General features: G+C 46.5%; 1 protein-coding gene across 1 annotated transcript in view; it reads left to right on the top strand.

Moving 5' to 3' along the window:
* Positions 1–12,250, top strand: part of DYNC1H1 (dynein cytoplasmic 1 heavy chain 1) — a 3,754,902-nt gene that overhangs the window by 2,727,392 nt on the left and 1,015,260 nt on the right. The window contains exon 62 of the mRNA XM_044073590.1: positions 4,058–4,177. Within this exon, the coding sequence (XP_043929525.1) occupies positions 4,058–4,177 (120 nt within the window). The remainder of the gene's footprint in view (positions 1–4,057; positions 4,178–12,250) is intronic.

Raw genomic sequence — 12,250 nt, 5'->3', positions numbered from 1 at the left:
TCTCTTTGGTCCTCAAGTGAAAGAAACCTTGACTAGGTGCGAAACTGATGGCAAGACCCTTTCTGCCGTCGGAGTCCGTTTTCTACTCCTTCTAGGCCTTACCCCAAAGGCCAGAAGGTGGAAAGATGTGGTTCCGTAAACAATCTCAAGGGACTTCGCCTGGCCAGAGTCGTTCCCGCCAGAGGCAGAGGGGAATAACAATGGTAGACGTCGCCCTAGGGGCAGGGGGTCCAGAACCAGGGCAATCGGAAGCCTTCTCTGACAAGCCCTTTCAGCATCCCTGAGGTGTTGCCCGACTGCCCACCTTCGGAGGCAGTCGGGAAGATTGTCACTGTACCCAGAAGCCTGGCTATCCCTGACTCAAGACAAATGGGTACAGTCCGTCATTTCGAAGGCTATTCTATCCCCTTTCTTAGCATTCCAAACCAATCAAAAAATCCCTTCCAGATGTTCCACCGCTCAAAGGGATCTAGCAGTTTTGGAAATTTCAAAACTGCTTGCAAAAGAGCAATTCAGCCAGTTCCAGCAGACCAGCAAGGATCCGGAATCTACTCAAGGTTCTTTTAGTTCCAAAGAAAACAGGGGACTGGAGACCAATTTTGGATCTCAGTATCTTGAACAGATCAGTCAAGAAAACAAGATTTCGATGGTCACGCTGCAATCCATTCTTCCCCTCTTGGGCAAAGGAAACTGGATGTGCTCTATAGACCTTCAGGATCGTGCTATCACATAAAATGAACAGGCGCTCCAGAAGATTCCTCCGCTTCAGGCTGGGAACCAGTCATTTTCAGTTCAGGGCCCTGCCCTTTGGTCTCACCACTGCCTCCCGGGTGTTTACCAAATGCATGGCAGTGGTAGCTTCTCACCTGAGACGACAAGGATTCCAGGTGTTTCCATATTTGGACGACTGGCTCCTCACAGCTCCCACCAAGCATCTCCTTCTGATGGCCAGGGATTACACTTTTCGCATTTGTCAAAAGCTAGGCATTTCAATAAATTGCGAAAAGTCTGTTTTGTCGCCTTGTCGCTATTACTTTCATAGGCAAATCTAGACACAGTAGACATGTCTGCGAGACTAACACATCAGAGAATAACAGACATTCACAAACTGGTCTCACTCCTTTTCAACAACAACAGAATCAAAGCCAGGTTAGTTCTGAAAGTGTTGGGAATTATGGCGGCTGCCATACCTCTGCTTCCATTAGCCAGATTCCACATGCGGATCCTTCAATGGATGCTCTTTACTCAATGGTCATACCAGGAACTTCCAATGTCTCACACCATTATGATCACGCAGCGTGCAAAATCATCTCATGTGGTGGATCTCTTCCCCTCAGCTCTTGTTGCGAAGACCCTTTGTCCCACCCCCTCCGGTTCCTACTCTCACAGCGGATGCCTCCCTGATCGGGTGGGGGGGGCATTATCAGGGCAGGGCGGTCCAGGGCACATGGCAACCAAACGAATGCCACTTGCACATAAATGTTCTAGAGATGAGAGCAGTGCTTTTAGCGTTGCAAGCCCTTCAAGACTCTCTTCTCTTGGGAGCGATTGCAATCCAGTCAGACAATATGTCTGTAGTGTGGTACATCAACAAACAAGGCGGAACCAGGTCATACCCCTGTGTCGAAGCACTCAGACTGTGGCAATGGGCGATTTCTTCTCAGCGATTTCTGATAGCAACGCACATCCCCGGGAAGTCCAATCAAATTGCGGACAAGTTGAGCAGAGCTATTCTCATGCCTCACGAGTGGTCTCTGAAAGACTCTGTTGTGAGAGAAATTTTCCTCAAGTGGGGTCAGCCTTACTGCGATCTTTTTGCTACTCCCCAAAACAGCAAGTGCAGAGAATTTTCACTCTATTCCCTTTACCAGGCCAACCCAGCAGAGACGCTCTAGTCCAAGTTTGGCCCCGGGGACTTCTGTATGCATTTCCTCCTTTCCCACTAATCTCTCAAGTGATACAGAAAGCCATCGTTCAGAAGGCCTCATTGATCCTCATTGCTCCTTACTGGCCTCGACAGGTGTGGTTCCCCTTTCTACATCAATTTCTATTGGCGACCGTGGCATCTGGACCTAGTTCCAGATCTGTTGATCCATCAGTCGGGTCAGTTACATCGCTCCTCCCTCTCTGTACCTCACTGCTTGGGTCCTGCAGTTCCTACCTTAGCCAGGATTCCACAATTATCTCACTCTCTTTGAGATATTTTGATAGCTTCCATAAATCTTCCACTCGGAAGATTTATTTGAGCAAGTGGAAACGCTTCACATATTGGGCTCAAGAAAAGGACATAGATCCTTTCACTGCTTCCATCCAATTAGTCCTTGATTTTCTAGCTGAACTCTTCCATGCAGGTTCATCTCCTCTACTCTTAAAGTTCAATTGGCAGCTATTTCTAACTTTCATGTGGGTATTTCTGATTCTGCCTTAATGTCCCACAAGCTTTGCAAAGCCTTTTTGAAAGGAGTTTTTCTTCTCAGACCTCCTATAAGAAATCCTCCTTCTCCTTGGGACCTAAATTTAGTTCTTGCTTCTTTGATTCTTCCCCCTTTCGAACCTGCAGTCTCCTGTTCTTTAAAATTGCTATCATGGAAGACTCTTTTTCTGGTAGCTATTACTTCAGCTAGAAGAGTTTCAGAGCTTCAAGCACTCAGCTGTTGACCTCTTTATCTATTGTTTCATAAGGACAGAGTATCCTTACGAACTAACCCGTCCTTTTTGCCTAAGGTGGTCTCGACGTCAAATCTAAATCAAAGCATTGACCTCCCTGTCTTTTTTCCAGAATATTCCAATAGGTCTGAACAAAAATTACACTGCCTGGATGTTCATCGTCAATTGAGGTACTACTTGGATAGAACGAAACAATTCAGAAAATCTGATCAGCTGTTTGTCTCCTATGCGGAAAGCAGAAAGGGACTTTCAGTTTCAAAGGTATCATTATCCAGATGGCTAACATCTTTGATTTCCCTTGTATATGAAATTAGACACCAAAACTGCCTAATAAACCTAAGGCCCATTCCACCAGAGCTTTGGCTACTTCCTTAGCCTTCCAAGACAGACTGCCTATTGACACCATTTGTGCAGCGGCTACTTGGGCTACTCCTCACACTTTCATTTCTCATTATAAGTTGGACTTAGCTTCTAGGCATAGAGCTAACTTTGGTTCCACTGTTCTCAGGAGTCTGTTCCGTTAGGCCACCGGGACAAGGTGCTAGGGGCGGTCCCATCCAGCAAGAATGAAGGCGAGATAGACAACTTAACATATAGAAGTTATGTTCTTACCATAACGTTCCATGTTAGTTGTCTTCTTCTCGCTTCTTCACCTCCTTCCCCTGGCCTGGACAGACCTAGAGGAGTTGTGATTGTGACCTCTCTTTCTACCACCTCTTTCTTAGGCATATGCTGTTATGCATATTTCCTGGTTCAGGATGTAGGTCACCCTTCTTTCTTCCTGTTGTTAGAGGTGGACTCTGTTTAGAGTTATTCTGTTACTATTATAAGCTGGGGTTAGCTTACAAAGCGAGATCTGAGGTAACTCGCCTAGCATTGTGGGATATAAGGGGAGCCTCGAGCCGGTGGAACCAACTCTCGAGCTTTTACAGTGGCAGTCGGGCCGAGGTCGGCTCCGAACCCATCCAGCAAGAAGAAGGCGAGAAGAAGACAACTAACATGGAACGTTATGGTAAGAACATAACTTCTATTTTTTTTTTCTTAAATAATGTCACTGTATAATAGCAGTAACTGACTCCTTGGTGTGGTATATTAAGATTTACCTACGGTTGGCTTTATTATTGCTCAGGCTTTGCCCTCATGATTAAACCACACCAACTGTGGGTAAATCTTAATATACCACACCAATGTCAGTTATTGCTTAAATGTTCACCAGAAGAAATGTGTACACCCCACTGTAATTGCTGGGCTGGGAGAAGAGTAAGATTGGCTGATATAATGAAATAAGCTTGTGTTGGTCTTACAGCTGAATGAATTGATGGCTTGTTTAAAATGTAAATAGTTAATAGTCAAGAAGTATATTTTGCTACAACTGTGATTATTTTTTTAGGTTGAAGAACTGCGACGTGACCTGAGGATAAAGAGCCAGGAGCTTGAAGTAAAGAATGCAGCTGCCAATGACAAGCTGAAAAAGATGGTCAAAGACCAGCAAGAGACTGAAAAGAAAAGGGTATTTGTTTATCTGTATTCATTTGTACAGCTGTGTAAATGTGCATGGGGTGCACATATAACGTAGAATGATTGATGCTACCCACCTCCCAAAAAATCTCAAACTTTGTGCAGTACTCATTTAATGAGCTGAAAAGAAAGTGCCATCTTGTTTAAATGCATAGAGAACAGAGAATTATAATGATTGCTTACTTCAACGTATTTTTTAAAGGTCTGTTTTTAGAGCAGTAGTAATGAATAAAAAACAATTGCCTGTCTTATGTACAGTTCATCACCTTTGGCTGAGAGACTCCAGTTCATATTCTGAACATGCTAAAGCAGATGTCCTTCTATTCTTATGTTGCAGTATTCCACATATGGGTTTTACCCTTCTTTTGCATGCGTCCAGCCAGTATTCCAAAGTTTTTCAGTCCCTCCTTTTGCTTCGGATGTCTGACATGACTGGCAGGAACATGGGCCATAAAAGTGATGTCTGCATGCAGCCCTCAGAACTCTTCAGCAGCCAGTCGTACTACAGATGTTCCTGCTTACCGCTGACGTCTGATAAAATCCGATAAGTACCCCGCTGGGGAACCTTTTAGTCCTCCTTAATTTAACTAACGTTTGTTCATGTCATCCAGAAGGGGCAAGTGCAAGTGTGGCCGGCAGATTCCCTGCAAAGACACGCACGATCAGTACCTTTTTTCCCTTAGGAAGGGAACACGACCATGAAAACTGCCCTTATCTGTAAGGCATTCATCCCTAAAACCCTACGTCGCCGCTTACAGGTCCTTAACCTTTACCTCGAGAACTAGCGTCTTAAGCAACTCACGCTAAGGATGGAAGGCGCTTCTGATGCCCCGACGGACCTGCCTAATAATAGGCCCAAAGCCATGTGGCCTTCTCCTTCAGCTGTGCCTCTATCTTCTGTACCTTTGCCTGTGGCTGACAGCCTGGTAGAGGAATCTGCTCCTGCCAGCCCAGGATAAAGCGGGTACCCATGATGAGGCCGCATAATCCCGAACGGACAGCATATCCTTAGATGCTTTACCGATGCCTGCTTCAGACGTCGAGAGGGAGCCTACCTTTTCTGTGTATTTGTCAGAACACGCCGACCCTATTCCTGCCTCAGGCCCGAGGTCCTCTCCAGGTCGGACGCCTGCAAGGCCTTTAAAGAAAGAAAAACAAAAAAACAAGCACTTTTCTCCTCCACTGAAAGCACCCCAGACTGGGAAGCTTTCAGCCAGAGTATCTTCAGTTTCTTCATGGCCTTATAGCCTACCACTGTTGGGAGCCCTGCTACAGCCCCTCCACTCCTCAGCTCTAGGCCTCAGACTGACTGACTGCCAACCTTCCTGAAACCCTCTCTCATCCCCATGTCCCTATCTGTCAGACACTCACTGTCTCCCTGCCTGGTCCTACATTACCATAGACAAATGGGTTCTATCCATCATCCAGAATGGCTATTCCATTGTCCTGGATCTTCCCTCTGGTAAGAAGGGGTACCCGTCAACCTCCCAGCAGTCAGCTCCACCTCCTAAAACCTGTACTACAAACTTTTACTGTCCCAAAGCTCCATAGAACCAGTGCCTTCAAAAGCAAGAGGGAAAGGAATTCTACTCAAGATTTTTCTGGCACCCAGAAAAAGAGGGACCATGGAGACCCGTCCTGGATCTCTCACTGCTAAACCCATTCCTCAAGGTCCCTACCTTCAGGATGCTCTCTCTTCCCACTGCTTCTGCCCCACGGGTTCTTGGTGACCCTAGATATAAAGGATGCTTACCTACACAGCCCAATAAAGCCCACCTTCCATGAAATGCCTGAAATTTTTTGCAGGCTCTTCCCACTTTCAATTCTCTGCCTTGCCATTTGGGCTTTCCAGTGCCCCAAGGGTATTCACAAAATGTCTGGCTGCAGTCACTGCCTGTTGCAAAACAAGGGGAATCCAAATATTCCCTTACCTAGATGATCTTTTGAACCAAGCGGACAATCTAAAGACCCTCCTCCTTCACACTCAGTTTCTTCTGGCCCTTTTACAGTGTCTTGGGTTTCAGATAAACTTCCCGAAGTCCCATCTGGAACCCACAGGGGACATTGTTGTCCTAGGGTGCAGGATTCGCACAGACCTCATGCAAGCCTTCCTGCCAACAAAGTGGCATTCGTGACCGACCACCTGCTCAGCATCCTTCAGGTATCAGAACTGACTGCAAGACAATACCCGAGGCTCCTGGGTTACATGGCAACCGCTATACCCATGCTTCCTTTGGCAAGACTGCACATGAGAAAGCTACAGTGGTATCTTTGGTCAGTCTGGACCCAGCACTCTCATCCCCTGGAATTCAGGGTCCACCTTCTACCTTGTCTGAAACAAGAACTTCGCTGGTGGCTATCTCAAGTGACCATGAAACCCAGGCCTTCCTCTCCAGCCCTCCCACACCAACCCAGATCATGCATACAGATGCATCAGACCTTGGTTGGGGAGCAACTCTAGGCACAAGACAGGTGCAGGGTTTGTGGCAACACCCCTACAACCTAGAGCACATCAATGTCAGGGAAATGAGGGCGATCCTCCTTGCTCTGGAATCCTTTTCCCCTTGCCTACACCAAGGCCTACTCAAGATTTTCACGGACAACACCATTGTCCTGTGGTATCTCAACAAACAGGGGGCACCAAATCCCTACATACTCTGCAGACTAGCTATGCAGGTATGGGAGCTAGCCTCTTCCCAGAGGTGACCCTACAGTCAGTTTACATCCCCTCCCTTCACAATGTCCAGGCAGACTCTCTCAGCAGGACCATCACAAACAACCACGAGTGGATTCTTCACGGAGACATCATCCTGGACCTGGTCCACTGGTGGGGTATACCTCAAGTAGACCTGTTTCATCTCCTCCATCAACAGCCAACTTCCTGGCTGTTGCACAATGACACCAGACCCCAAGGCACTGGCAACAGATGCCTTCTCAAATTCATGGAAGGGGAAATTTCTGTGTGCATTCCCCCCTTCCCATTGATTCAAAAAGTGTTGCTGAAAATTCAGCAGGACAATCCAAAAATCTTGATGGCGACCCCTATTGGCCAAGACAGCACTGGTTCCCCCTCTTACTATTTCTGTCAAAGGGCAATCACCACAAGTTACCCCCCTCAGTGGATCTACTCCCACAGAACAAGGGATCTCCAATACATCCACAGCTATAGTCTTTGAACCTCACCCTGTGGCTGATAGGATTCTGATCCCTTTTAGACACCTGTACAATGATGTCTTGCAGGAGGCCAGGAAACCCAATACTAGACAATCGTACCTATCCAAGTGGAAAAGCATTTCCTTATGGTGTCACAAGACGGCTGGACCCACTGTAAAGTGACATCCCTCTAATCCCGTCTTACCTGTGTGAACTACAGGTCTACTCTTCTGTAAAAGCACACATATCCACTATCTCTGCCTGTCTCCCCCTGGATCCACCCTTAGCATCCTGATTACCGTCAAAGCTCTTCCTCAAAGGAGGTCCTTCATCTTAGACCCCCCCCCCTCAGGAAACCGACACCTCCAACATGGGATTTCAACTATGTACTAGAAAAGATCACCTTGGCTTCCTTCGAGCCACCGGCTAAAACCTCCTTAAAGATCTGCACCTGGAAAACTGTCTTATTGGTGGCTTTTACCTCAGCCAGGAGGGTCTCAGAGCTACAAGCTCTGATGGCTGACCTACCATTCCTTATCTTCCATTTGGACAGGGTCTCCCTCAGGACTAACACCTCCTTCATACCCAAGGTGGTGAATGACATGTCCTTAAACCAGTCTATCCACCTACCGTTTTTATTTCCTAACCCTCAGGAGGATAAGTGGGAGAGTTCTCTATACCCTAGATGTTCACAGACAGCTGAGGTTTTACCTCCATAAAACCAAGTCTGTTAGCAAATCTGGCCAACTGTTAGTTTCTTTCCACCCCAGGGCTCTGAGGAAGGCAGTGGCCAAACCGACCATTTCTGCCTGGATATGCAAGGGCATTACCTGTTGCTACTGGTACCATGGTAAATCATTGCAGAGCTTTATTAAAGCCCACTCCACAAGAGCTATGGCCTCTTCAGGAGGCTTTTTTAAAGGACTAGGCACTAACAGTATGAAGCTGCTACCTGGTCCTCAGTACACACTTTCAGCAAACACTACAAGCTGGACCAAATCTCTAGGGCCAGAGCAGGATTTGCCAGGGCCATCCTCCTTGGATTCCTAGAGGGGTATACCAGACCACAACCCCATTCTTAGTGAGCTGTGCCACTGACTCATATATGGAATACTGCAACATAGGAATAGAAGGACACAGAAAAGTTGTGTAAAATCTTACCATAACCATAGATGTTTTGTGTTTCACTGTTGTAGTCATCACATTTGGGTTATCCCTGCCAGGGTAGCCCTTGGCCTGCCTGAATACCAGAGGCTTAATATTTCTGCGTCATTTGCTGTCGCTTCAGGACTGACGTCAGGTCATCAGTAGTATAAAGTAAGGCAGCTAATGCCATTACATCAGTCTTTTTTGCCATGGAGCCCGAAGCAGAAGCAGTTCGCACGAGTGCCGGTCAACCGCTACCTGAGTTTCATCTACCAAATTGAAGCTGAAGTTCTCTAATGCTAATTACCCCTTTGGGGATCCTTTTTTCTTGCACTAACCGATGTCAGAAAAAGTTAACAAATGTCTCACCTGTGGAAAGCAAATACTACACCGAGACTTTCATTCTTTCTGCGTCACTTGCTTAGGCCCAGACCATGACATCCCTTGCTGTCACTTCTGTGCTTTGTTCAACGCTAGAACTATCCATCATCGGGCCCTTATTGTAGCTAGATATTTTCGATTACATGGCTTCGGTAAGCCATCTGACAGCAGATCTTCTGAAAAAAATTAAAAATAAAGACAGAGACAGACCACACAGGTCCAGACCTACCGACAACGCTACCGTTAAGCTAGTCGTCAGTTCTCCGGTCCTCAGTGAGGTGCTTTTGCAGCCCCTGATGCCCGCTTTTTTGGATTCGCAGGCCGCTATCGAGACACTTTCGGAATCTGCTATGCCAAAAACTTTTACTAAGGATCCTGCAGTTGTCTCTATCTTGGATGGGTCCGGAGCTGCTGAGCAGGCACCGGCTTCCAAGGAAGTCCTTCGCACTACCAATTCTCAACACAAACTGACAACTTCTTTCTCGACTACTGTTCTTTCAAAGACGACAGTTTCTTAGGCCCAGGGTACGAACCACACCCAAGAAACAGACGGTCCATCTCAGGCACCTGCTTCCTTGCTCAGTCTCAAATGCTTAAAATGGCAGAAGACCTTATCATGCTGATCAGGGGAAGCTAAGCTAACCCCCTCCAAAAGGAAAAGAGTTCTGTCCCCTGTAGTTTTGTCTGAACAAGTGTCAGATGACTGATATGAAGACATGCAGCCCCTCTCTAATTATGAGGATTCTGATGCAGAGGATTCCATTTCTTCAGCCTCTCCCCCAGAGGATTGTTCCTTTGGGGGGAAACTCTTCATACCTTAAGGGAGTATTTCCAATGGGAGAGTCAGGACTACCCTCAGTCTAAAAAGAGACTCTGGGAATTCTTAGATCTTCCACATCACAGACCCTTGGCCATACATCCCAGTCCTGGATGTTGTGGAGGATGTTTTCCTGGATTCCAGTTTGACTCTTGACACCCTCCCTCCTGCACCCAGAAAACCAGACGGGTACTACAGAGTCCCTGACTCTCAAATTCTTTTTAAAAATCCTACTGCTGACCCTGAGGTAGTTTCTCAAGGGCCTAAAGGAATTAAAGCAACCTTTGCTAAGAATCCCACCCCCTCAGATAGGGATTCCCAAGCACTTGACAGATGGGGTAAAAAGGTATACACCTCAGCTACTCTTGCTATCAGAGCACTAAATTGTCAGTTCCATAAGCTAAAATTTCAGCAACATACCCAGGAACTACTCAAACAAAATGTCTTCTTTTCCTGCTTGTGCAGAATTGAAAGAGTTGTAAGAGTTGATGCTTTCTGCAAGTCAAGTAACTAAACACACCTTGCACTGCGGATGTTCATCGTGTTTCACTGTTGCAGTCATCACTGTAGGGTTCTCCCCTGCCGGCAAGCAGTCCTCGGTCGTCCAGAATCCCAAAATCTGGGTCCGGCGTCGGCTGCTCAGCCATGCTCCCTGACGTCAGTGCGCCAGGAGTACAAAGCTGGCAGCCGACGCCATGTTCTCCAGTCTTTCTTGCCGTGCGGTGAAAGCAGTTCGCAAGTGCCGATCGGCTGACTCCTGACATTTTTCGTACTTCAGTCCGAAGACTTACTTCTTCTACTCAAAGCTAAGTACCCCGTTGGGGAAACTTTTTTCTTGCTCCAGTCCGATGTCAGAAAAAGATAATTGTATTTCTTGTGGGAAGCAAATACCTCATAAGGATTTCCATTCTTACTGTATTCCTTGCTTAGGCCCTGACCACGACGTTTCAAGTTGTCGATTTTGTGCTAGATTTAACCAACGCACTATTAAGCGTCTGTACGATTTTGCACTAAGCTATTTTGGGCGCAGATTTAATTAAACAATGTCGTCGGATAGCCATCCGACTACCAGAGTTAACAAAAAGCGCAAAGAAACAGAAAAAGACAGGCAACCGAGGTCCAAAACTGACGAAGCTTCTCCTAAGCCAGTCGCTGGTTCTCAGTGAGGCGCTTTCGCAGCCCCTGACGCCTGCTTCTTTAGAGTTGCAGACCGCTACAGACTCCCACATAATGTCGGTCAGGCCGCTGGAAACTCGAGGTATTGGAGCCTCGGAGACTATTCTCTCAGATGGGTCTGGAGCCGCTGAGCAGGCATCGGCTTCTGAGGGTGTATTCAGACCTAAACAATTATACATTAAACCGACTTCAGCTTCAAAGGCAAAGACTAAAGCACCTTTAAAAGCAAAGAAACAAGTTCACCAGCCACATGGACAGGCCTCCATGCCCAAAATACAGATGCTCAAAATGGCCGAAGACTTAATTACCTTTATCAAGGGGTTCCCATCCCCCTTCTGATAAGTGGGCCTAGGCAAGAGACAGGCTATGAATCTTCAGATCAAGTTTCCATTTCCTCCGATTCCTCTTCTGATCAGGAATATTCTCTTCCCCCCTATGAGGATTCTGATGCTGAAGAATCTATTCCTTCAGCTTCTCCTCCTGAGGACTATTCCTTTGGGGAAACTTTACATACCATGAAGGGAGCATTTCTACTGGGAGAGCCAAGATTTTTCAGAATCTAAGAGGCTGCTCAGGGACTTCCTTCTACTACCTCAACACAGGCCTCTAGCTATTCCACCTGTGTTAGACATTGTAGATGATGTGTTTTCTGAGTCTAGTCTGACCCCTGACTCCTTACCTCCAGCTCCTGTTAAGCCTGACAGATACTACAGGGTTCCTGACTCTCATAAATTCCTTTTCAAAAACCCTGCTGCAGACACAGAAACTATTTTTCAGGGTCCCAAAGGGGTTAAGGCTTCCACTGCAAAAAACCCTACCTCCTCTGACAGAGATTCTAAGGCACTGGATAGATGGGGAAAAAAGATTTACAGATCTGCTACCTTGGCTATAAGGGCCTTAAACTGCCAGTTTCATATGCTCAAATATCAGCAATATGTCACAACACTGCTTAAACAGAAAATGTTGGTAAATTCTGAATGTGCAGATAAAGAAATGGAGGATTTATTGCACGCAGCTGAACAAGTTGGAAAGCAGACTTTGCAATGTGGTTTTGATTCTCTGGAGGCCTCCTGCAGGGCCGCTGTTACAGGTTCTGTAATTAGGAGGCATGCTTGGTTAAAGGAACAAAATCTGCCTGATCATGTCAAAGCTAAATTATTAGATGCACCATTACAGCATGATACCTTGTTTGGTGTTGAGGCAGAAGAGGTGTTAAAGAAAATTGAGGACAAAGCTTAATCTATGCAAACTGTCAAAGATTTTTTTACAAATACAACCACCTAGGTTTAGCAGACACTGGCCTACAAAGAATTGGCCCTTTCCAGTGTCAGACAGACCTCAAAGGGGCAGATCCAGACGCCCTAGAGGCAGATCCCAGCCGCAAGGTTCGTA

The sequence above is a fragment of the Protopterus annectens genome, chromosome 6.part0, assembly GCF_019279795.1.
Source record: "Protopterus annectens isolate FY-2018-M chromosome 6.part0, PAN1.0, whole genome shotgun sequence".
Lineage (NCBI taxonomy): Eukaryota > Metazoa > Chordata > Ceratodontiformes > Protopteridae > Protopterus > Protopterus annectens.
This window is presented reverse-complemented; position numbering and strand designations above follow the sequence as displayed.